The 22,220-nt window shown below is 45.6% G+C and overlaps 2 protein-coding genes across 3 annotated transcripts; both read right to left on the reverse strand.

The window, feature by feature from the left end:
* Positions 1-1,337: 1,337 nt before the first annotated feature.
* ttpal (tocopherol (alpha) transfer protein-like) lies at positions 1,338-4,319 on the reverse strand. The gene is made up of 6 exons (XM_053849598.1): positions 4,125-4,319; positions 3,840-4,051; positions 3,296-3,539; positions 2,837-3,030; positions 2,521-2,631; positions 1,338-2,447 (listed from the first exon to the last, which is right to left on the reverse strand). The coding sequence occupies exons 2-6, from the start codon at positions 4,032-4,034 to the stop codon at positions 2,181-2,183; spliced, it is 1,011 nt and encodes a 336-aa protein (XP_053705573.1). The 5' UTR covers positions 4,035-4,051; positions 4,125-4,319; the 3' UTR covers positions 1,338-2,180.
* Positions 4,320-5,293: 974 nt separating this feature from the next.
* Positions 5,294-22,072, reverse strand: hnf4a (hepatocyte nuclear factor 4, alpha). Of its 2 annotated transcripts, none has more exons than XM_053848672.1 (10): positions 20,268-22,072; positions 9,538-9,712; positions 9,383-9,477; positions 9,085-9,191; positions 8,848-9,003; positions 8,178-8,265; positions 7,957-8,109; positions 7,642-7,878; positions 7,455-7,577; positions 5,294-6,605 (listed from the first exon to the last, which is right to left on the reverse strand). In XM_053848672.1, the coding sequence occupies exons 1-10, from the start codon at positions 20,314-20,316 to the stop codon at positions 6,463-6,465; spliced, it is 1,326 nt and encodes a 441-aa protein (XP_053704647.1). In that variant the 5' UTR covers positions 20,317-22,072; the 3' UTR covers positions 5,294-6,462. The 2 variants fall into 2 exon arrangements, with proteins under 2 accessions (XP_053704647.1, XP_053704646.1); XM_053848671.1 differs by lacking the exon at positions 20,268-22,072 and adding an exon at positions 10,700-10,852.
* Positions 22,073-22,220: the final 148 nt, after the last annotated feature.

A 22,220-nucleotide genomic window follows, 5' to 3' on the forward strand; every position in this document is an offset into this window, starting at 1 on the left:
AGTTCAGGAAGACAGTTCTGGAAGACTTGCTTCAAGATTTAAATCTCAGATTCAGAAAAACTTTATTAATCCCAAGGGAAATTATGTTCGTAACATGCTCTGTACTCAACATATCACAATAAATTAAAAAGAAATAATATCATAAAGTGCAAAAACAAAGCTATACTAAAGAGCTTAGAAACCAATGTGCAAGAAAAATGCAGTTCAAGAAGAATCCTTCATCGTGATTCTTTTTATTGCCGCAGGAAGAAAGGACCTCATGTGGTGCTCAGTTTTTGAGGTGGGCAGTCTGAGTCTGTCGGTCCATGTGCTTCTGTATTGGAGCAGGAGCGGATGGAGGGGGTGGGTGATGTTGTCCAGGATGCTCCTTAGTTTCAGGAGCATCCTTCTCTCCATAACCAGTTTCACCCCCACCACATCACCAGCTTTGCGGATGAGTCTGTTGAGTCTCTTAGTGTCAGCAAACCACAGCGAACAGAATGGCACTGGACACCACCGACTCATAAAACATCCTCAGCATTGTCCCGCAGATGTTGATGGACCTCAGCCTCCTCAAGAAGTAGAGACCACTCTGTCCTTTTTGGCAAAGGGCCTCAGCCAGCCACCAACCAATGAGGTTAATACTCTACTTTGCAGGAAGGCAACTCTTAACTCTTGTTTAAAAGGTAAAAAAAGCAATTTCAAGCCAACAGATTTAAATTCAATTTTATTCTCTGAGAATAACCATGGTTCAGCCTCTTCAGTAAATAGCAAGGTAACTTTTTTTAAAACGCTCTCGCACTCACTGGATATCTCCAAAACATTTCAGAGTAAGATGCTTTTTCTCGGCTGAGAAATAGGACAAAATTCCGCGACTCCTCTCTCTCCCATCTGAAGTGTTTGGCCGTGTGGAGGAGGCCCAGTGTAGAGCACTTCAGCATCCATTAATGAAGCCAGGCCGTGCAGCCGGACGCTCAAGATGTCATTTTAATTCTGCGTTGGAAGAGAAGAAGTCAGGTGGTAATTCCTGCCTGACAGGCTCGCAAACAGAAATGTCATGGAAACAGTGCCGTTCTCTTAGCCAACCGTGTGGGCTGTGGTGATTTAAATATAGTCAAAATGTCACGTAATACATTGAACCTCTTCACTTTGGTCCCGCTCAAACCTGCCGGTACCTCAGCTACTGCTGGAACAATAAATAAAAACTCGACTTTTTTAAAATCCAAACCATCAGATCTTTATCTATTAACCTTATTTTTAGCCACATGACTCCCTTGTCACCCTAAACCAATAGAATATAGTATAAATCCCCTGAAATAAATCCACAATTTTTTGCATTGGAAATAACAACAATGACACAGTATTCATTGTATTTTATCCACCAACTAAAACAAGTGTTTTTCATCCTTGCAAGTAACCAACATCACCCACACACAAACATTTTGTGGACTGTATAAAAAAAGCAATATTTACTTTTCACAAATAAATAACACAAAAATTGCACAACTGTGTTACATGACGGTATAAAACAAACCACAATGGTGTGAAAAACGAAAATAAAAGGCAGCTTATTGAGATGTATAAAACTAAGACCCTTTAAGGTGATGCGGTCTGCAGTGAATTCAACAGAATCTAAAGGCTGAAATGGAGTCACACAAGCAGATCTATGCTGCTCAATTCTATGAACACAACTCTGATACTGTATAGAAGATTTAATAAGACACACAACTCGCACTCGTCGTGGTCAGACGTTGAAGACTTCACCGATCAACGACAAAAATTTGAATTGTTCCAGATTAAAAGCCAGTCAGAGAAAGAAGCAAAGCAGCAGTGGAAACATCAGTCGGTGAAAAAAAGATGAAATGACTGACGTGTCAGGTGGATGAAGCAGCTCTATTATGTAGCAGCAGTGTTTACATCCATCAATATAGAATCTCTATACCTTTGATACATGTTTTTCTCATCTATCCTTTCCTCCTGTGACAGTCATAACTTCACTACCAGACGGTTTCATACAGGTTCTTCAGGAGCTAACCAGGTGCATGTTCTGGCTTTGTGATTTTTATACTGTTTATATATATATATCCGTGTCAACAAAGGAGTCTCTACATAGAGTAACTGCTACTTGTTGCTACTCAGATGATATGCATGTGTACAGGAGTAATTTGGCAACTTGCTCAAACCCCAGTGGTCACCAGGTGTCAGTAACAGTAGTAGAGTTGAGAGCGCAGGCCTCTGAAGGTGTCCTCCTCCGGGTCTCCTTCACACAGCATGTAGTCTGGCAGCAGCGCCCCCTCTAGTGGATGAGGCTGACAGAACTCCACCACAAATTCCTCCTCGGAGTCCAGCAGGAGTCGGGACCAGGCCAGCAGGTCCAGTGGCCCCGATGTCCCACCGTACTCCTCCGGCAGGACGGACTGAGGGAGGTTCTTGTACAGGGAGCGCAGGTCAGAGCCATGGAGGACGAACTGCAGAAAAAAAAATACAACAATTGGTTTTTATTTAGTTGGAAATGAACCACAGACGTCCACAGATATTTACCCTCTCGGCCATTTTCTCCTTCAGAAATGGCTTGATGATGGCGAAGATGCCTTTGAAAATCCTCGGCTCATTTATGATGTTAACAGCTTTGATTCTAATGGGAAACCCGTCCTGGAAAAGATGTTCTTTTTAACGCATGACATCACTCACAACACTTATGACTTCATTATACTGAAATAAGGCGTGAAATGTATGTGACTCCCTCAACATTGCACATAGAATGGACGTATGCCATCGGCTCCAGTTCCACTCAAGCCAAGCAAAACACAACATGTAAGGTGATGCAACTCTTCCTCAGGTCAAGTGAGTCACCCACCTGCAGGATGCTCACTACTTTTTTGGCAAGGAACGGGCCCGGATTGGAAGCCTGCGACATGCCGACCCCGGTGTAGTCGGCCAGGATGACCACACCGTTGACCTGCGTCTCCTCGGGCTGAATCAGCTTCTCCAGGGTCAGATAGAGGGCGCGCACGTTGTCCACAAAGGGATAGTCGTTTGGCTTCCACTTTCCTGTTGGAGACAAGTGTCTGAAGAGTTGGAGCCCGACAGACTGGCAGCAATCTAGTTGATGCATCTTAAAACCACCGCCTTCTTCTCTCCGCAAGTGTTGCTTTGTCATGATATTTTTGTCTGCAATCTCAGTTCTCTTCTTCTGATTCGGAGATACGGATGACACATCATCTCTTCCTCGTCTGTTTTGTCAAAACAGCCCTGCTGAGGCAGAGCGCATCGAACAAATAAAATCCCACACACACACGCACACAATAACACCCACCAGGTCTGAGACACAGGATATATCTCCCATTGAGGTCTGGTTGAGGCAGGACGGTGAGGAAGCCCATGTCCAGGACGTGTTTCACAGTGGATGGCTTCAGGTCTTTGAAGACCTCCGGCCAGGCTTTACGCCCTGCGTGGTAGTTGAGCAACAGCTGCAGAGCCCGGTCGTAGTCGAACTTCCGGGCCCGCAGGAAGCGCAGCAGGAAAGCATCGTCCAGCCTTGTGTGCAGGTTTGGTTGATCCTGGGTGAAGATGAGCAGGAGAGACAACGGAAATTCAAAAACAGTCGTCGCGTGTATTGTATGCATTACGGCTTTGGTTGCAGTATCAACACAAGAAACTCTCAATAGTGGTATCAGTAGTCACTCAGCATGTCTCTGACTGTGTCATGTCACACTGTGGTGAAGCTGTGGTGAAGTTTCTCCAGTCACAACCCACGTTTGGTGGACCAGCAATTGGAAATAAGCCTATTTGAAGTTCAAACCAGACATTGGAAAGCATGAAGAAACGCCATGATGGTGGAGAATAAACCAGTGAAGCACCTTCAGGATCATGTCTCTGAGAGCTTGGACATCTCTGAGACGCCACTCTGGCTTCTCCTGCAGCTCCTCCCGAGCTTTGGCCACAAGGTCCGGGGTCAGGGTGCAGGTGTAGGTGGGTGGCGGGGGGCCAGGAAACCAGCCGTGCCCTGCAGCAGCGGAGGGAGGCCTGGCCAGGTCTGCATGCTGCGCAGCCATGGACGGACTGGACGACGCTTTTCACAACAGCAAACGACACATTTCAACAGACTGTTTTGGACGCGCGGTGAGACAAACCTGAGACGATACCTGCGCTTTTTCACGACGTCAACATGACCCCAAGGGGGAAAAAAAAGATGAAGGGCGACCTACGCATATGGTTTCAAATCGTTCCTCTAAAACCGAAACGCACAATATCGCAATTGACTTGACCAGGCCGACGTCATAATAAACAAAGTCAAACATCACACCGAGTCTGTCAGGAACATCCTTCAATCCCTTCCGGGTAGGGGACGGATACTCACGCCCTCATTGGACAAATAGGATCATGTGACGTTCAGTCGTCACGTCGTGTGAGATACACGGCACAAAACAGCAGGTGGCACTACACACAAACCATCGACTTTTATCATCGACGTACATTTTTTCTGTTCGAAGTTGTGACAAATGAACGTAAAAAATCCTTTCAGTGAGCTCTATGAAAGGAATGGATTTTTTTTCTTTCATACACCCAGCTCAACTCCTTAATTTTATGATTGGACACATATTTGCAACATATTGTTGAAAAAATATTTTTTTTGATCCACAATACGATTTTATTTTTCTGCACTTTACTGTACTAAAATGTTCCACAGTTGACCTTTGTGTTACTCTCCTTCAAAGTCAACACTCTTTAAATCAGTGTAAACTTTTATGACTCAGGCTGTTTATCAGTAAAACAACATGTTATGGACTGCTATCAGTGACTGACACGTTGGACCTCTTTATTCTTTTCTACTCGCTCTTTCGTCATGTTGTTTGTTCACAGCTGCGAAAAACCATTCTCACCATATGTGACACGACCACAAATGAACCTTCGCCTTCACCTTCTTCTGCCGCTTATCCGGGGTCGGGTCGCGGAGGCAGCATTCGGAGCAAGGAAGCCCAAACTTCCCGGTCCGCACAAACCTCCTCCAGCTCTTCCCGGGGGATCCCGAGGCGTTCCCAGGCCAGACCGAGACATCATCTCTCCAGCGAGTCCTGGGTCTTCCCTGGGGTCTCCTCCCGGTAGGACATGCCCGGAACACCTCCCATGTGGACTGGTTGGGCGAACTCCCATGAACCCTCGAGCACCCGATGGAGCGTATAGAGCTGGTCCAGTGTTCCACGACCGGGCCGAAAACCACGCTGTTCCTCCTGAATCCGAGGTTCGACTGGAACCCAAGTCCTTGCCACAAATAAACCGCTGAACCAAACGTAAAAATAAACCGTGATTTATTTATTTGTCTTCACATTGAAAGGCAGTTCCGGTTACAAGGCACAGTCAGTCAGTCCTACCATGAGAACAGTACTAAACAAAAATATAATACAAATTTAAAAACATACCCTCCATGCATTCTTCCCTGGGACTGGAACACATCTAGCGTACATATACAAATCTAGCTTACAAAACAAAACACAGTGTTACTTTGAGTTCCGTGAAGTAGAATTTTGTCTACAACATTAAAAAAAAAAAAAAAAAAAAAAAAAAAAAGGTCAACTCTGTCCCGTAGAAAATACATCATCAATTCAACATCAGATGTGTTGTAACATCGCAACTGGAACCACCATGGCATCGCGTCCTTCACTGAGGTCTGGATCTGGAAACAGGACCTACGCAGAGGCCACGAATCTGTAAGGTGGATCACTACCACAGAGTGTTAAGATCGGGTGTTTCTCTTTCATTCCAAGTCAAGACTTTTCAATGGCTTGTTCACAACTTTGGTTCCGCAATTGTTTTTATTTTTAAAGTGGTCCAATTGATGATGGTTTTTCCAGACAGTCAAGTATCGTAACATATTTCAAAATATCAAAACATATCATATTGTCATGCCTTTCGTCTGTCCAATATTCATTTCGAGGATGCTGTTGCGTGATATTTGTCTCATTCTGTCATTCACATTTCTCTCTATCCAGTCAAGGAATTTACTTTTATTACTTTCACTGCTTTGATTTATGGTCTGTCTTAAGCCTCCAAACACCAAGTTTGGCGCGAGAGCACTCGAGTCTCAACCGAAAAGGTCATGAATAGTGATGAAAGGCTATGACTCGTACATCACTTCACCCGTTCACTCACATGAGCTCATGTCAAATGTTGTATCAGTGACACGGACGTGCGTAACCTTTCGAAATAGCAATATCGGCGCGGGATAACTTAAACCTTGACATAAAAATTGTCATGCTTGGACTCAGAAAAGGCCGGAATATTTCATAAATCTTTGAACTTTGAAGGGGACAAACACGGATATGGTTGTAATACTCCACGGTAGGAAGCAGTGTTTTCTTGCTGCACTGAGCTTCAGCTGCTGCAGCAGAAATCTGTCGTCCAACAACTGTAGAGCGGATACTTTACAGCGTGGCAGAGTCCCTGGAGCAGATCGGCAATATATCATGGTGCTGTATCCTAACTTTAAATGGCTTCCTGCTTGGTGATGGTCGGCTGAGGGATGGAGGTGGGCTGCTTTGGCACGGTGGCGATCACCCCCTGAGCCATTTTATAGTGTTCAGAGCTGGAGGCAGCCGGCGGAGACGGTATTGGGGTCTCAGGAGTGGCTGAAGGAGAGAACAAACAGCAGGCGTGAACACGGATGCGGGCTCCAACTGTAGCTGTAGGAATCAGCAGCAAACACTCGTGTGAAATTTCTCAGCGTCTTATGAAAGAATAACACAAGTTCTCTTTGATAAAATAAGCCAGATTAGTTCCCATGAAGAATTTAAAGGATTACTCTGCAAATTTGTTTGGCCTCACTGGAGGCAGTGGAAGCAGTGTGCAGAGGAACTGTTCCGTGATGTTCTGCATTTCATTCATCACCAGGTGTCTGTTTCTGTTACCGAAAAAAGGGACACACAAGCCATAAAAAGGGTAAAAAATCTTGCTCCAAGCACCAGGTAATGGAGGTGAGCTTCCAGCTGGAAGTGACCTCGGCCTTTTTTTGCATGCTCAGGTTTACTCCAGTTTCCTCCCGCTGTCCAAAAACATTCAGTCAGGCTGAGAGAGTGGTGAGTGCTGTCTGCAGAGGGGTGAGTGTGGGTTAATGGTTGCCAGTCTCTGTGTGTCAGGTTCAGGGAGAGGTTTCACCCTCATCGTAGCAGGACTCATACACAAGCACATCTCAGAGGGCTTCATCCCTCATGCTTTTATTTTGAAAGCAGCAAGGACTTGTTGCTGCCATAAAGTGGGGTGGATTGTTATTTGGGTCAGATCAGCGCTAAGGCCATGGTTGTGCTGTCTGTAAGGTATCGTTTCAAGTACTGGAGTCGTGTGTTTCACCGTGTGTCTGGTGCTGTATCACACACGTTTTGTTCCTGCTATTCAGCACCAACACTTTACATGGAATCAGCCCCTCAGTGTTTGACAATTCAGCTGGCGACTTCACGTCTGCATGTCGGTCCTGCACTTACAGATCTGGCCGTTGTGGATGGGTGTGGGCATGTTGCCGGCCACGATGACGTTGCTGCTCAGGTGCTCCTGGACCAGGTGAGGGTGCAGGCAGTGAGGTGCGTGTGGAGCTTCATTGGCAGAACCTGGCGCATGGAGAGAGGAGCGTGATGAGTCCGAGTCTCTGGCGAGCCTCGCCTCTGAACCCACCTCCCAGCAGCATCTCCTGCAGCAGGTTGTCTATCTTGGCCATCCCGAACAATTTGACAAACTGGATCTGCTCGATCATCTGCCAGGTGATGCTCTGTAGCGTGGGCAGCAGCAAAAGCAGCTCCCCGAATCGGCCCCGGGAGTCGTACTGCCTGTCATTGATGTAGTCCTCCAGACTGACCTGGACCTGGTATCTCATGCGTTTGATCTTTCCAGGGTCGCTCAGACCTTTAGCATCTGGAAGCAAACAGAAGCAGGCGTGTTTGCAGAGAGCGCCGGCGTCAGCCCGCGGAGTCGATGGCGTCTCACTGCTACCTGGGTCAAAGAAGACGATGGCTTTCAAGCAGGCGTACTCGTTGTCGTCTATCTGCAGGTCCTGGAAGGGGAGCACCAGCTCATCCAGGATTCTCACCGCCACCCTGCCCACCTCCAGCTCCGAGCAGTTTCTGGGGATGATGTGGTCATTACCTGGAAGAGGAGTCGGTTTCAGTATCGCAGGTTCCCACACGTCGCCTCACTCACAGCACGACACTTACCTAATAAGAGTATATCTTTGTACAGCATGGACCTTTTAGCTACGCCCAGCAGAAGATGCTCCCCAGCATGAGCTCGCAGCAGCGCCACCTGGAACACAGACCTCTTTATTGGGAGAGGCTCGGAGCGTCACGTGGAAGCGACCACCCTGCAGCTGCCGGGTGACTGTCCAAGCATGTCTTCTTCAGGTATCAAACTGGACCAGCCTGGAGGCACACCAGTCATAAGGCAGGTGGCCGTGGTGTTAAGCTCATGCGGCGTCCATGTAAGAGGTCCTTTGACAACTTTCGACTCTGTCTGACCGGAGCAGCTCTTTGAAGACCAGCACTTGACCTCACTTGGTGAATGGAGCTCAACAAGGTGTGTTCAAGTGATGCGAAACCCAAGTGCATTTCGCCCCGAACGGCTCCAGGAAAAGTGTGAAGAGAAGGAGGTCCTCACATGGAGCTTTCAGAAGCTCACACATCATGTGCAAATCAGTGACCAAGGCCTGGTGATGCCACGGTTAATGATTTAGCGCCTTCTTTTTAGAGATAGAACTTTAAATCCGGCTCATCTATTCTAACCGGGATTAGATATATTAACCACCGCTGCAGAAGCGAACCTGAGAACAACATGTTTTTGTCGTGGAACCCAACAGCGGAGGAAGAGGAAAATGTGTTCTGCTCTCACCTGGTCATCCAGGGGCAGGTCGCAGAAGGCCGGGATGTACTTGGCCCACTCCACCAGCACCAGCAGCTGCTGCTTCATGGACTCGCATACGTCCGTGATGGCGGCGATCTTCTTGGTCCTGATGTCGCTGCTGAGGATGGGCGACGGCGAGGTGATCTGTAGAGTGACAGGTTGTTGCACATGGTCAAAGCGAGTCGGAGCATCACCACGCGGCTTCCGGCGGTAAATGCCAGCGACCTGTCTGGACAGCACGTCGGCCTGGATGAGGGCGTTGATGGAGGGGAGGCTGCTGTCCTCGTAGCTGGACCTCCTCGTGCTGATCCGGTCCCTCTCGTTCTGGACGGCTGCACCACAAACAAAAGTCTCACAATCAGAACAGCGACTCATTTAAAAGAAAAATAAGGCTCCCAAGGCTGCCGTGTTTATCAGTATATGCCGATTATTGCTCTGAAGTGTTTGCTCAGCATAAGCCGGTCAGAGGCGCAGAGTGATCATTAACAAAGGCTTCCACGCGATTGCAACACGGGACATGTACCTTCTTTCTTCATTCCGGCTCTGAAGCACTTCTTCAACCTGCAGTATCGGCACTGGTTCCGCTTGTCTTTGTCCACAATGCACTGTCGGTTGAACCTGCAAGTGGAGTTTGGGGTCACTGAGCGTGGCGGCGTGAGGCGGAGGCCTGGTGCTCACCTGCAGGAGTACATGTGGTTTTTGCGGACGCTTCTCCGGAAGAAGCCCTTGCAGCCGTCACAGCTGGAGGCGCCGTAGTGCTTTCCGGTGGCTCGGTCGCCACATATGGCGCACAGGCTGCCTGCGGCCAGGTGCCCGGCGCTGCTCATGTTGGCACTCTCAGATGGGGAAGAGTCTGCTGGCAGAAAGTCACACCATACTCCTGAGACCCTACGCTTTTTACCTACGCAACATTCATCGACGTGGTGTGTCAGAACACACAGCAGATCTGAGGCAACAGGATAATGAAATATTCTCAGCTCAGTTGTAGTGGAATTGCAATTTTCACATGCGATATTTGGGTTTTCTTTCCCTGTAGACACAGTTTACTGTCTTCATATATGAGCATGGATGCACAAAGAGTACGGATGGTTCCTTTTGAGAAGCTAGTTTGCCTCCTAGAAACACTGCAATTCTCTCGACTTTTATTTCCCGGACCACGTGTGTGTGTGTGTGTGTGTGTGTGTGTGAGGGGCGCCCTCCACTTCCAGAGCAGATATTCCTGGTGATTCAAGTCATTCTGAGCGACCACGACTGAGAAGCCGAAATGCAGGTTTCAAGCTTCACCCTGGACGCCGTGAGATGCAAATGAGGCACAGGAAGGTGTCGAGGACTTGAGTGAAGCCATCAATCACCCGGGCTGATCAGCGGTGGCGGTAAGTGGCTCGGACAAAGTCAACAGTCCAGAATTGATCTGCGCATGATTAGGTCTGAAAAGGCGAGGTGTCTGTCCCGTGTCAGGCTGGCCGTCACCACGCAGGCCGGCCCGAACATGACGGTTAGATACGGCACCACGCCTGCAGTCTGGAGCAGGATCCCAGGTCATGGGAGAAGGAGCACATAACCTGCTGCCGCTCACTGTGGCAGTTGGAAACAGGAGCCGTATGGTGACACTCCAGAAGTCAAGCTCAGGCGCGGGCGACCCGGTGGACCCGGGATCACCGCGGGCCTTGTGAGTCAACATCTCTTAATGTTTCACTGTTGGACCCAGAAGTGATAAAAAGACAAGGATCGTCCCCCTGAGAGCAAAAGCCGATGGACAATTGACCCCATCTGGATCCAAAGTTTTGACTCAGTAAAAGTCTCAAAGTTCATCCCCACACTTGCGATATATGCGACTCACCCGTGCTCATGGCCAGCACATGCATGTTGTCGAACTCCAGGGTGGTGTAGGACGGGTCCAGAGCCTCGCTGTAGTCGGCCATGTCCATGTCTGCTGGCACTTTTCACAAACAATTCCTCAAACTAGCTGACAGTGTGGCCAAAAGACTTGACCAAGAAGCTAATGTGTGCCCCCCCCCCTCCACCTCCACCACCTCTTCTCACACACCTCCAGCAACCCCCCCACTCCCTCACCTCCCTCCCTCTATTGGACCAGAGCTCCACCCAGATATGAGGTAGATCCCAGGACCGGCTGATGGGCACCTTCACCTACATGGTGACGGGGGGAGGGGGGGCAGTGATATGAGCTGCTGTCCAGAACCGCTGGTTATTGTTTAACCCGACTCTTCATCATTTGTTTTTTCCACTCAACAGATAGCAACACTTTGATATGGCTCTGCGTTTTCGTCAATAGTTGCCAAACAAGTCGGAGCGAGACGACTCGCAGTGGAAGAAATGCCATTGGAATTGAGTCGAATATCTTGAGATGTTTCCGAGCTATCAGGTCATTTAACATAGAATTGGGAAGACAAGGTCAGAGGAGGCAACGGAGACTTGCAACAACACTGTTGCATTTCACTGAGTGGGTGGATGTTGTGCACTCAAAGGTGCAAGTATTCTGCCAAAAACCCAGTCCCATCCACGGCAAATACAAGTTATGTTTCAGTTTCTTATCTTTCTTTCAGTGTTTTTTTACCGTCCGGATTCTAAATCCGGCAGAATATGTGTATGATTTTAGAAGCCTACTTTGACCCTCAGAACTGAACGGGACTGGCAATGATTCTAGTTGTATTTCTTGAAACAAAGTGCCAATTTGGCTCTAAAAAAAAAGCGTTCTTCCAGTTTGTGTGGTGCAAGAGAGAGGCCAACACACTCCAGGCTTCATCTGGTTGCATCTGCCCTGGTGTGGAGGTGGACATGCAGTCCAGACTGGCTGCTTCAGGAAGCACCTCTTCTGAGTTAGGGGTCTCAGTTGTAGACAGTGGGACTCACCTCACCATACACGTCTACCAATAATGTGACTGGCAGATGGGTTGGTCTAGTCTTGAGGAGCCTGTCATGGTGAAGAAGGAGCTGAGTCCTCCGCTCACCCACCGAGGTCTGAGAATGAGCGGGTGACAGGGTCCGTCATCTGGGTGGGACTCAACGCACTGACTTTCTCTTCACAACGAAGAGTTCCAAATGGGTTTGGACTCCAACAAAATAAGAGTGTGCCTCGCACACATGTGGAAGAGGAGGCCTGGCCTGGATGGAAAGCTCTCCACTCTGGCTGAGGAATGTCTGTCAAAGGACGGCGCTTCACTGCTTTCAGTGACGGTTTATTTATCATAGAAAATAATGTCTTAATATGTAACTTTATCTTCAGTGATCTATTTCCTGATGAGATGCCTGTGTTTGGTTGGATGTTCAGCGACTTCACTGCGGGCTGCGTTGATAAACTTTATCAGCTTGATGCCGCAATAAAAGAAAAGCGGTGGAAGACGGAGGCGACCAAGGCTGGTGGTGTGCGCCTCTCCGCCGTCACACACACACAGCAAACAGTCGTGCTGTATTTGAATAGAAAGTGGCTGTACACAGCGGTGGGTCAATGCTCCACAGTTCAGTGGCATCGCCAACCGCACGCTGGACTCATCCTGGAGCCACTGGTGACACCACAGCCGAGCACCAGCCGGCCGTTTCCGACAGTTTCCACGGCGGTAATAACGTGATCACAGCCTGATGAGGCCATTGTTCGCAGGCTTTCACTGTCAACAAACGCATTCACACCCACTCTTAATCCAATTGACTCCGGAGAAGCAGTGGTGCCGCTGTGGATTCTTCAGCCGTAACTGCAGCGTGGTGACGTTTGGCCTGTGTGTACAGAGGTCGGCCATTACAACATGTCTTCATGTTCGGTCTGTGTTGCTCATCTCGCTCATATTTACCCAAGATTATTTCAGAGAGAGAGCAGGAATCAGTGCTGCGCTGCCAGTGAGTCACTGCTCAGTAAATCTTATCTGCGCTGCCATTAAAGTGCTTTTATCGCTGCTCCCATCTTACAGTTCTGTGAACTCCTCAAGGAACAGTCATCTGAACCACTATAAAGCTTTCATCATCCAGAACTGGCCAAGTCTCCTGATGGGTGGGAGGCTTCCACGCAACTGGCAGGTTTACGTTGCTCTTCATCATGCGCGTTGGACGTGAAAGCCGCTTATAAAGTCGCTTATAAACTGAAAGTAAATTCAACTTTGCTTTAGCTGGTCAAGAGATGAGGCACTGCCACAGCAAATGTATTCTCCAGGACCGTTGTGTCCAGTGTTTTTCAACCTACCTTGTTGATAAAAAAAGTCCCAGACTCACCACCAAAGGAACCTCGACCAAAGCTCAATAGTGAGCCATCAAAAGTAGAAAATCCCTTTTTTATTTTGTGAAAAATTGTAGCTACTGACGCTCACTCCTGTTTCGATTCTCTACCAGTGTCAATAGTTTTGAAAAGTTTTGAAGTGAGATGTCAAGTTAGACATATATATATATATTTATATATATATATATATAAATAGACTCTTTGGTTGTCGTCAGATTCATGTGTAGCATTTGCTTGTATGAGTTTTTGTCTCAGTTGAAACACAGCACAACTGTACAGTTGATATACAGTACAAACTTTGAGTTTTGAGAAGTTTTGAGGTTCCACCAAAGGAACCTCGACCATAACACAATAGTAGAAAATTCCTTTTTTATTTTGTGAAAAACTGTAGCTACTGACGCTCGCTGCTGCAGCTGACTGTCGCTCCTGTATTGGATTTTATCTCCATGTCTCTATGGAATTTTTAGCTTTTATACATTTGTTTAACCAAAAAGCAAACATGGATTCGCTACCAGTGTCAATAGTTTTGACAAGTTTTGAAGTGAGATATCAAGTTAGCCGTATATATATATATATATATATATATATATATATATATATATATATATATATATATATATATATGAGGCAAAAACTCATCAATTGGAAGAGTCTATTTGGAAGTGAATATATATATATATATATATATATATATATATATATATATATATATATATATATATATATATATATATATATGGCACCACATGGAAGCCTGCTTGTTATTGTTTTTTATGAGTTTAATTGTGATCTTATTATTTTAACCACTGCTTTTTTTGAGCCTACACATGTGCAAAAAATTGGTTATTTTGAAACCAATAGACTGTCATTTTATACGTTCAGCAATGACTATATATATATATATATATATCAAATGGAATCAAATGGAACACATGACTACAAGAGTCTATTTTGAAGTGAATATATATATATATAGTCATATTGTTTTTATATTCATAAACAAACCAAGACAGAACAGTTCACACACAGACTCTATTCTATATTCTGATGGTTTAATTGCATCTTCATCGACTATTTGTCGTGCTGCTTTATTTGCGCTCATGTATTTGGCACGTGCGCGGCTTCCTGAAGGTGTGTGTCGTGTGTGAGGAGTGTGTGCCGTGCGGCCGTGCCGCCGGACCTCAGACTTATAATGGCTCACCCAAACTCCTGCCCTGAGGCTAAAAGTCAAAGGATTGTCGAGACCTGATGTAACACCTGTGTGAATCTCCCCTTTGAAACTTCAAACTCCAGTTTGTGAACAAAGTCCTGTCTACATATTGTGAATAGGAATCTTCGACCACTGGCCAAACTCCATCTGCAACCTCTGCCTATTTGTACCTTCTCCTCAATCACCACAATCCACTTGCGCATCTCCAAGCTCAGAGCAGGAGATCTCAAATTCTGGAGGGAAGACGCCGGCCCCTGTGGCCTGGATGGGACCGTGTGCTGCGGAATATTGGACGTCCCGTGGAGCTGTTTTGATGGTGGTGGTCCTTGCTTAGGTGCTGCCGCTTCTTGCTTGAAGCCGACAGGTGAGTGAAGCGTCACAGCGAGCACCGTGTCAGCAGATAAGTATCTGCAAACAGCGCAGCTTATGCAAGGCCCCGTGGTGCAGTCGTGTCCCTGCTGCTCTGCTACTTGATCCAGACACTTTTGTCAATAGTGCTCAGAATGTTGCTGTAAAACTAAACAAAAACATGCCAATTTCTTCCCAACCAGGGCTCCATAGAAATGCCTAAAATAAAATATGTAATTTCAAATGTTTTATTCTCTGTTTTTCTTCACACTAACTCAATTGAATTTCATGATCATTTCTGGGAAAATAACTGCTTATACAAAAGTTTTCAATTGTTTTTGGACCGTGGGAGGAAACCAGAGTGCGCAGGGGAGAACAAGAGGCATGTATTTAGTGAACTAGACAGAAAGAGAAATAAATAAAGACATTTAAAAGAGATAGTTAACTCTCTGTTGCCAACAAATCTATTCCATCATCCTGAATTGTAATATAAATATTTATATTGTTTATATATTTATATTATATAGTTGTGCCGAATCACTTCTCCGTCACACACTCTCCGGAGACATTTGCAGCTCGGTTTCGTGTCACAAACACGGCCTTGCTTCATATCCAGAGTGAAAAAAAACCTCAGATCAGCAAATAAGTCAACAATTGCATCAATAAACACAGAGGCTCCTGCGCCGTGTAAATCAATCACTGCTGGTGATAAAGCTCCACAATCATTAACTCAGCTGACCGATCATTCCGACCGTTGCGTCCATCGTCTCTGTCAGCAAATCCTCAACGTCAGGCCCACAGTGCTCGGGCTTCAAGATCAGACCATAAAGGCAGCAGAGGGAAACTGCCGCGCGCTGGACACGGGTGTCATTCCACTGGTTAACAGCTCCAAATAAACCGTGAAAAGCTCTGTGTGTGTGTGAGTGTGTGTGTGAGCGTGGGGGCGACAGAGACAGCGCGCGGGTTCAACATGGCCGCCAAGATTCTGTGGTCACATGACGCCCACCATTGACGTCCTAACATTCCTAAAACAGGTCCAGGCTCACTGGCCATCACAAGATAATAAGGCTTTAACTACATAATAATAATAATAATAACACATATTCAACCATTCAAAAATAAATAAATACTGGAATATATGATGATTCAATATCTGTTGGCACAGATTGACTCAGATTTTTAAATCAATAAAATGAATAAATAAAGAAGCAGCGTGGCTCCAAGAACAAAAGTGTGTGTGGAAATTTCCACATATATTTTTTGCCTCCTCTTCATAACAGCAGAGATTCTTCATCTCTTCACATTTGCAGCGCATTGAGTTGCAGTTAGCTTTTATACATTTTTTTTAACCCAAAAGCAAACATTCATTCTCTACAAGTTTCAATTGTTTTGAAAAGTTTTGAAGTGAAATGTCAAGTTAGCCGTATATATATATATATATATATATATATATATATATATATATATATATATTCACTTCCAAATAGAGTCTGTACAGTTGAAATACAGTACAAACTTTGAGTTTTGAGAAGTTTTGAGGTTCCACCAAAGGAACCTCGACCATAGCACAATAGTGAGCCGTCAAAAGTAGAAAATCCCTTTTTTATTTGGTGAAAAACTGTAGCTACTGACGCTCGCTGCTGCAGCTGACTGTCGCTCCTGTTTCGATTTTTATCTCGATGTCTCTATGGAATTTTCCACGATGGAATATTTTTTGCCTCCTCTTCATAACAACAATGATAATGTAATAATAATAACAATAATACATATTCAACCATTCAAAAATAAATAAATATTTGAATATATAATGATTCAATATCTGTTGACACAGACTGACTCAGATTTTTAAATAAATAAAATGAATCAATAAAGGACAAAAGTGTGAAGGGAAGTAAACGCACAATTTCCAATGTTTTCTGCACAGCAAATATCAACATGAAAGCAATGTATAGATGAATTTATGAGGGCACGAGAAACTGGACTAGATATATACTGCCATCGTGTGGACACGGAGGAGTACAACTCAGATGAACTCTTCAATATGAGTTGGTGTTAGTACATGAGCGAATATTTTGTGCAATAATTTCAAATGAAAGTGGAAGGACCAGTGTCACCCACCCACAGAATGGCCTCAGTGGCCCGGAGCAGGAGCAAGAAAAGCCGCGGCCGCAGTGATCCGGCAGTGCTCTGCTGTTACCTGAGTTGGAGCAGCGCAGGGTGCCATCCCGAGCGTACATCCCTGAGGAGGACCGTGAGCCGGCCTGCTGGACACAGAGCCATGGGCCTGCGCTCTCCCTCTCAGGCCCAGCCACTGTTCTAACTGCTCAGAGCTGCGGGTGGAAACCAGGGGGCTGGACCTAAGGGCCCGAGTCATTCAGGGATAATCCCCTAATTCCTGTCACAATGAGATTTGATCGGAGTCTTGAACATGCAGATTAATAGTGTTCACAGAGCAGTGTAAATACTTGGCCTGCAAACTGCCCGTGAAGGGTCAACACTTGACACTCACATCAGGAAGGACACATGTGGAACCAGTCACTGCAGCCTGTCAGGCCAAGACTGAGGCGGACCGTGAGTGTGGAGTCTCACTATGAGTGGGGGGACTTTCACGAGTTAAGTGCAGGAGTTCCTGCTCCACTGATCCCACTGATGCACAAGACACGTGGCAGCTAGGATGAGAACAACAACAACAAACATGGAGGAATCCCTGAACAAAAGCAAACAAAAGCATCTGTTTGCTTTTCCACTACTCTGAATGGACTTGAAATTCTTATAAAATTGAAATTCTTACACAAATATTTTCAAGACATTAAAAGAGCTTTAGTTTAAATAATAAAGACTTGAATATATTTATTGTCAAACTGGTGCAAAATAACCAATATTTTGTTGTTTAAATGTATGTATGGGTCCATCATTTGAGTCAGTCATATACCAAATTCATTCACATTAAAAATGTGGCTTCTTGTGGCAAATATTATGATACTATTAAACTTATACACAGCCATAAGTGTCACAGTACTTGAACACATTCATGTGAAATATGAGAAATTATTGATCATCCTTTATGAATATGAATGGAATTAACTTGTTTAAAATGTTCAGCATCATTTAAATGGCATCTAACTTTCTTTTTTTTACACGATTCGAAGTACAGATATTTTGAATGCCATTTCATGCTGTAGGAAAACTTTAGGGATGACATGGTTTTTTAATAGGAACTGCATCAGGCAATGGAAGTGTTTGCTCTAAAAAATTTTTCAAAAATTCTAAGTGAGAATCAAATTTATCGCTATGGTCAGTGGGGATCCCACCAACAAGGAAAGTGCTTCGGAATAAAGTGCTGTCAATAAAATCAAATACAATAAAATAGAATAACCCACAAACAACAAATCATCTATCTGTTTGTCTATATATCTATCTATCTATCTGTCTGTCTGTCTGTCTGTCTGTCTGTCTGTCTGTCCGCCTGTCCGTCCGTCCGTCCGTCTGTCTATCTATCTGTCTACCCATCTATCTATCTATCTATCTATCTGTCTACCCATCTATCTATCTATCTGTCCGTCCGTCCGTCCGTCCGTCCATCTATCTATCTATCTGTCTGTCTGTCTGTCTACCCATCTATCTATCTGTCTGTCTGTCTGTCTGTCTACCCATCTATCTATCTGTCTGTCTGTCTGTCTGTCTACCCATCTATCTATCTGTCTGTCTATCTATCTGTCTGTCTGTCTGTCTGTCTGTCTGTCCGTCTGTCTATCTATCTGTCTACCCATCTATCTATCTATCTGTCCGTCCGTCCGTCCGTCCATCTATCTATCTATCTGTCTGTCTGTCTGTCTACCCATCTATCTATCTGTCTGTCTATCTATCTGTCTGTCTGTCTGTCTGTCTGTCTGTCCGTCTGTCTATCTATCTGTCTACCCATCTATCTATCTATCTATCTGTCTGTCTGTCTGTCTGTCCGTCCGTCCATCTGTCTGTCTACCCATCTATCTATCTGTCTGTCTGTCTGTCTGTCTGTCTACCCATCTATCTATCTGTCTGTCTATCTATCTGTCTGTCTGTCTGTTTGTCAGTCCGCCTGTCCATCTGTCCGTCCGTCTGTCTATCTATCTGTCTACCCATCTATCTATCTATCTATCTGTCTGTCTGTCTATCTATCTATCTATCTATCTGTCTGTCCGTCCGTCCATCTGTCTGTCTATCTATCTATCTGTCTACCCATCTATCTATCCATCTGTCTGTCTGTCTGTCTGTCTCTCTGTCTGTCTGTCTGTCTGTCTGTCTATCTATCTATCTATCGATGTTGCTCAGTCTATTTTCACGGTGCTTGGTCGATGTGCTCCAGAGAGCACAGGATCGGTCAGTACATGAGGAAAAGGTCAACTCACTTTTCTTGACAAACACTATCCTGTTGGCCTGCCCTGGATGCTGAAGTGCCCCTTTACCTCAGGTATTACGGTAGTGATAAGGCCTCATCTAACAGCGTCAGAGCCCAGTAGGTGGCGCTCTTCTCGTTGATGACAGCGCCATCTAGTGGGGCTCTGAAGATGAGGACACAGGTGCATGAACTCTCCTCGTCCCATCAGGACGCCAACCCTTCACACTGGGAGTGGAACACTCCAGGCAGAAGACTGAGCTCAGTCGTGTGAGTGATTTCAACATAAAAGCGTATTGAAAACTGGCTGTGAACCTGTCAGTGTTCAGCCACGATCCCACCGGTGCGAAGATTTGTCCGCATCTAATTCGATTTATTTCAGCCTTTAATATTAAATAAACCAGTGAAGAACTCTATCAAAGAAATAGAGACACGGCTGTCTGTAGCTGCAGTTCGTACCCTGCGCCTGAACAATAGTGAGGAAGTGTGGGGGTCGAGGAGCCATCGTTTGTTGTTGGAGAGGTGATGCTGCGTGCGCCAGGTACCCAACACTGGTGCCCTCTGGTGGGTGTCTGTCTACATCGCCCGGTCAGGCTCAGACAAGCTTTCCAGGGTGTCCCTCTTGTATGCTTGAATGATGTAATAAATGACATAATAAATGCCATGACCCATTTCTGCCTGAAAAATGTCGTCTGCGTTCTCACTGCTAGTTTCAAGTTTTCGGTAAAAAAGAAGCGTGGAACCAATTGTCTTGTGTATCGTACTAAACACTGAAGATGCATCAAGTTCCGTCTTCATAAATAATTTGTATGTTCTCCCCGTGTTGGAGTGTGTTGCCTGTCGGCACTCCGGTTTCCTCCCTCATGCTGTGGAAGCAGGGCGCAGCCTGATATGCTGAAGTTGACCAGTCATGAGTTGAAAAAAGGTTTGAAACGGCCAATAAATCATCTGCAACGTGAGTGAAACCGGACTGATCTGGATCATTGTTTTGGACTGAGCACAGGTGTGTGTGCCAGCTGACCCACCAACACATGGACATGGACACGCGGACATGGAGAGGGAGTCTTGACCAGACCGACTGACTCATTCAGATCTTACACATGAATCGCTTTAGCATCTTCAAGCTCCGTGCTAAGCCCACATGGACCACGCCAGACCCTGATGCTGCTCCTCTCAGGAACCACAACAGCTGTTTCCCAAACCAGCCCTCGCTTCACCCACAACTCTCCAAACACGCTGAAGCTTGTACTCACCAAACGCAGCTTCCATTCTGGGGCTGACTGGGGTGTTTACGTTGACCATGACGCCTCCTGACTCCTGACTTCGGCGCTCCTATCTAAACACGCCTCATCCCACCTGCTCAGCGTGTCCTACCGCAAGGTGTAAAACGTGAAAGTTGGAGTGTGAGAAGAGCGTTGTTGGTGCAAGGCAAGGCTGCTGTTGCCGCTCTTATCTTATTGATTTTCCTAATCTGGGCAAATGTGGGTGGGGAGGTTAAACAGTAACCAGGCTCTCGTATGGACACTGATCTATATTGCAGCCGTCGCCATGGCGACGTGATGATAGAAAGTCAAACAGACATGAAGATATGATGGGCCTTCCTCTATTTTGGGGCATCACAAAACATCGAGAAGTGTGGCGTGTGTGTGGCGGAGCGGGGAAGAAGGGCGTGGGGTGGAAACAGCCAAGTGTTTTCAAGGTGCAGAGCGTATGACGGAGTGGACAAACTCAGAGGCGTGAACCTTCAGCTGGAAGGTTGCAAACAGTTTCTCTGGCACGGGAATGAAAGGCAGCGTCTTTCACCGAGAAGATCTTCAAACTATCCCAACAATGCGCTGCCCCTCCGGAGCCGTACAGCGGTGGAACAATATCATCTGGAGGCAAGACCTTTATGGCCCGTCCACAGGCCCCTGAGAGGACCTGCCTCCGGGTGAGGGACCCAGAGATACATGGATGGGAATGGAACAGGAACAGGAAGCCTCCAGCAGGGTATGGAGACAGGTCAGAGTGCTGCAGCGTTCACTTGTCCGCTCATATTTTGAGCAATAAAAGCTACATTAGGCCCCGGTTTTATGGCCAAACCAGTCACCCACAGAGAAATGGTGAAATGTAGTGAGGAGACACCACACACACAACTTGGGTCGCTCCAACCCATGATCTGTCAAACTCAAGCACCGCACCAGACATAGACATAAACCTTGTTCAGGGGCAGAAGCGCTCACTCCTGCTCCTGTTCAATCCATGTGAAACAAATGTTTCGGAAGCAATACATTGCACAGGTCAAATGTATTGATGGAGCTTGAAATGTTTATTGATTCAATAATGCAGGGTTTATTTATATTGTGCAATTTATATTGCGGTGATGAAATTTTTTTTATTAATTTTTTTTTCTTAAAATAGTCTACATTTAGAAATTGTATTTTTTTTGTACATTTTTTCTGATATTCCATTTTTTTTAATCCAGCATTTTTGAATCAATAACATTTCAAGCTCCTCCAATACATTTGACCTGTGCAATGTATTGTATTGTCATTGTTGTTTTTCTGAGTGAGGTTTATGTCGACCGTGGTGCGGCGCTTGAAAAACTAGAATATCATCCAAAACATACAATTTCTAAAACTAGACTATTTTGTCTTTGTTGCTTCATTGTTTTTCTAAGCTCTTTTGGATCACTTTTTTTGCACTTAATATTCTTTCTAATTTATTGTGATATGTCGTGTACGGAGTATGTTACGAACACAATTTCCCTTGGGATTAACAAGGTTTTTCTGACTCTGATGTCTACCGTGGTGCGGCGCTTGAAAAACTAGAATATCAGATCAAACATACAATTTCTAAAACTAGGCTCTATTAAGTTAAATATTTTAATAAGTTAACACTTATTTTGCACGCTCACCATTTATCCAAAGGATCAGCGAAACGCGTGAGTGAGCTTCACTAAAACTAATACACACAGGTGTTTGATCATAAATAAAAACATGTATTTGTGTTGGGTATTTTTTGTGACCTTGTTGTCAATGGCTGCCGTGATCTGTATTGTTTTCCAAGACAGAACCAGTCTCAAAGACACAAGGAGCGACGATTCTGAAAGAACCTTTCCTGGCTCAGGAAACACATTTCCAGCCACTTGGATGAACGACCTCCGACATATCGACTTGTGCCGATCGCAACCCAGGTCAAATCTCTCTACAACTGAAGACAAGAAC

The sequence above is a fragment of the Synchiropus splendidus genome, chromosome 18 (assembly GCF_027744825.2).
Source record: "Synchiropus splendidus isolate RoL2022-P1 chromosome 18, RoL_Sspl_1.0, whole genome shotgun sequence".
NCBI lineage: Eukaryota > Metazoa > Chordata > Actinopteri > Syngnathiformes > Callionymidae > Synchiropus > Synchiropus splendidus.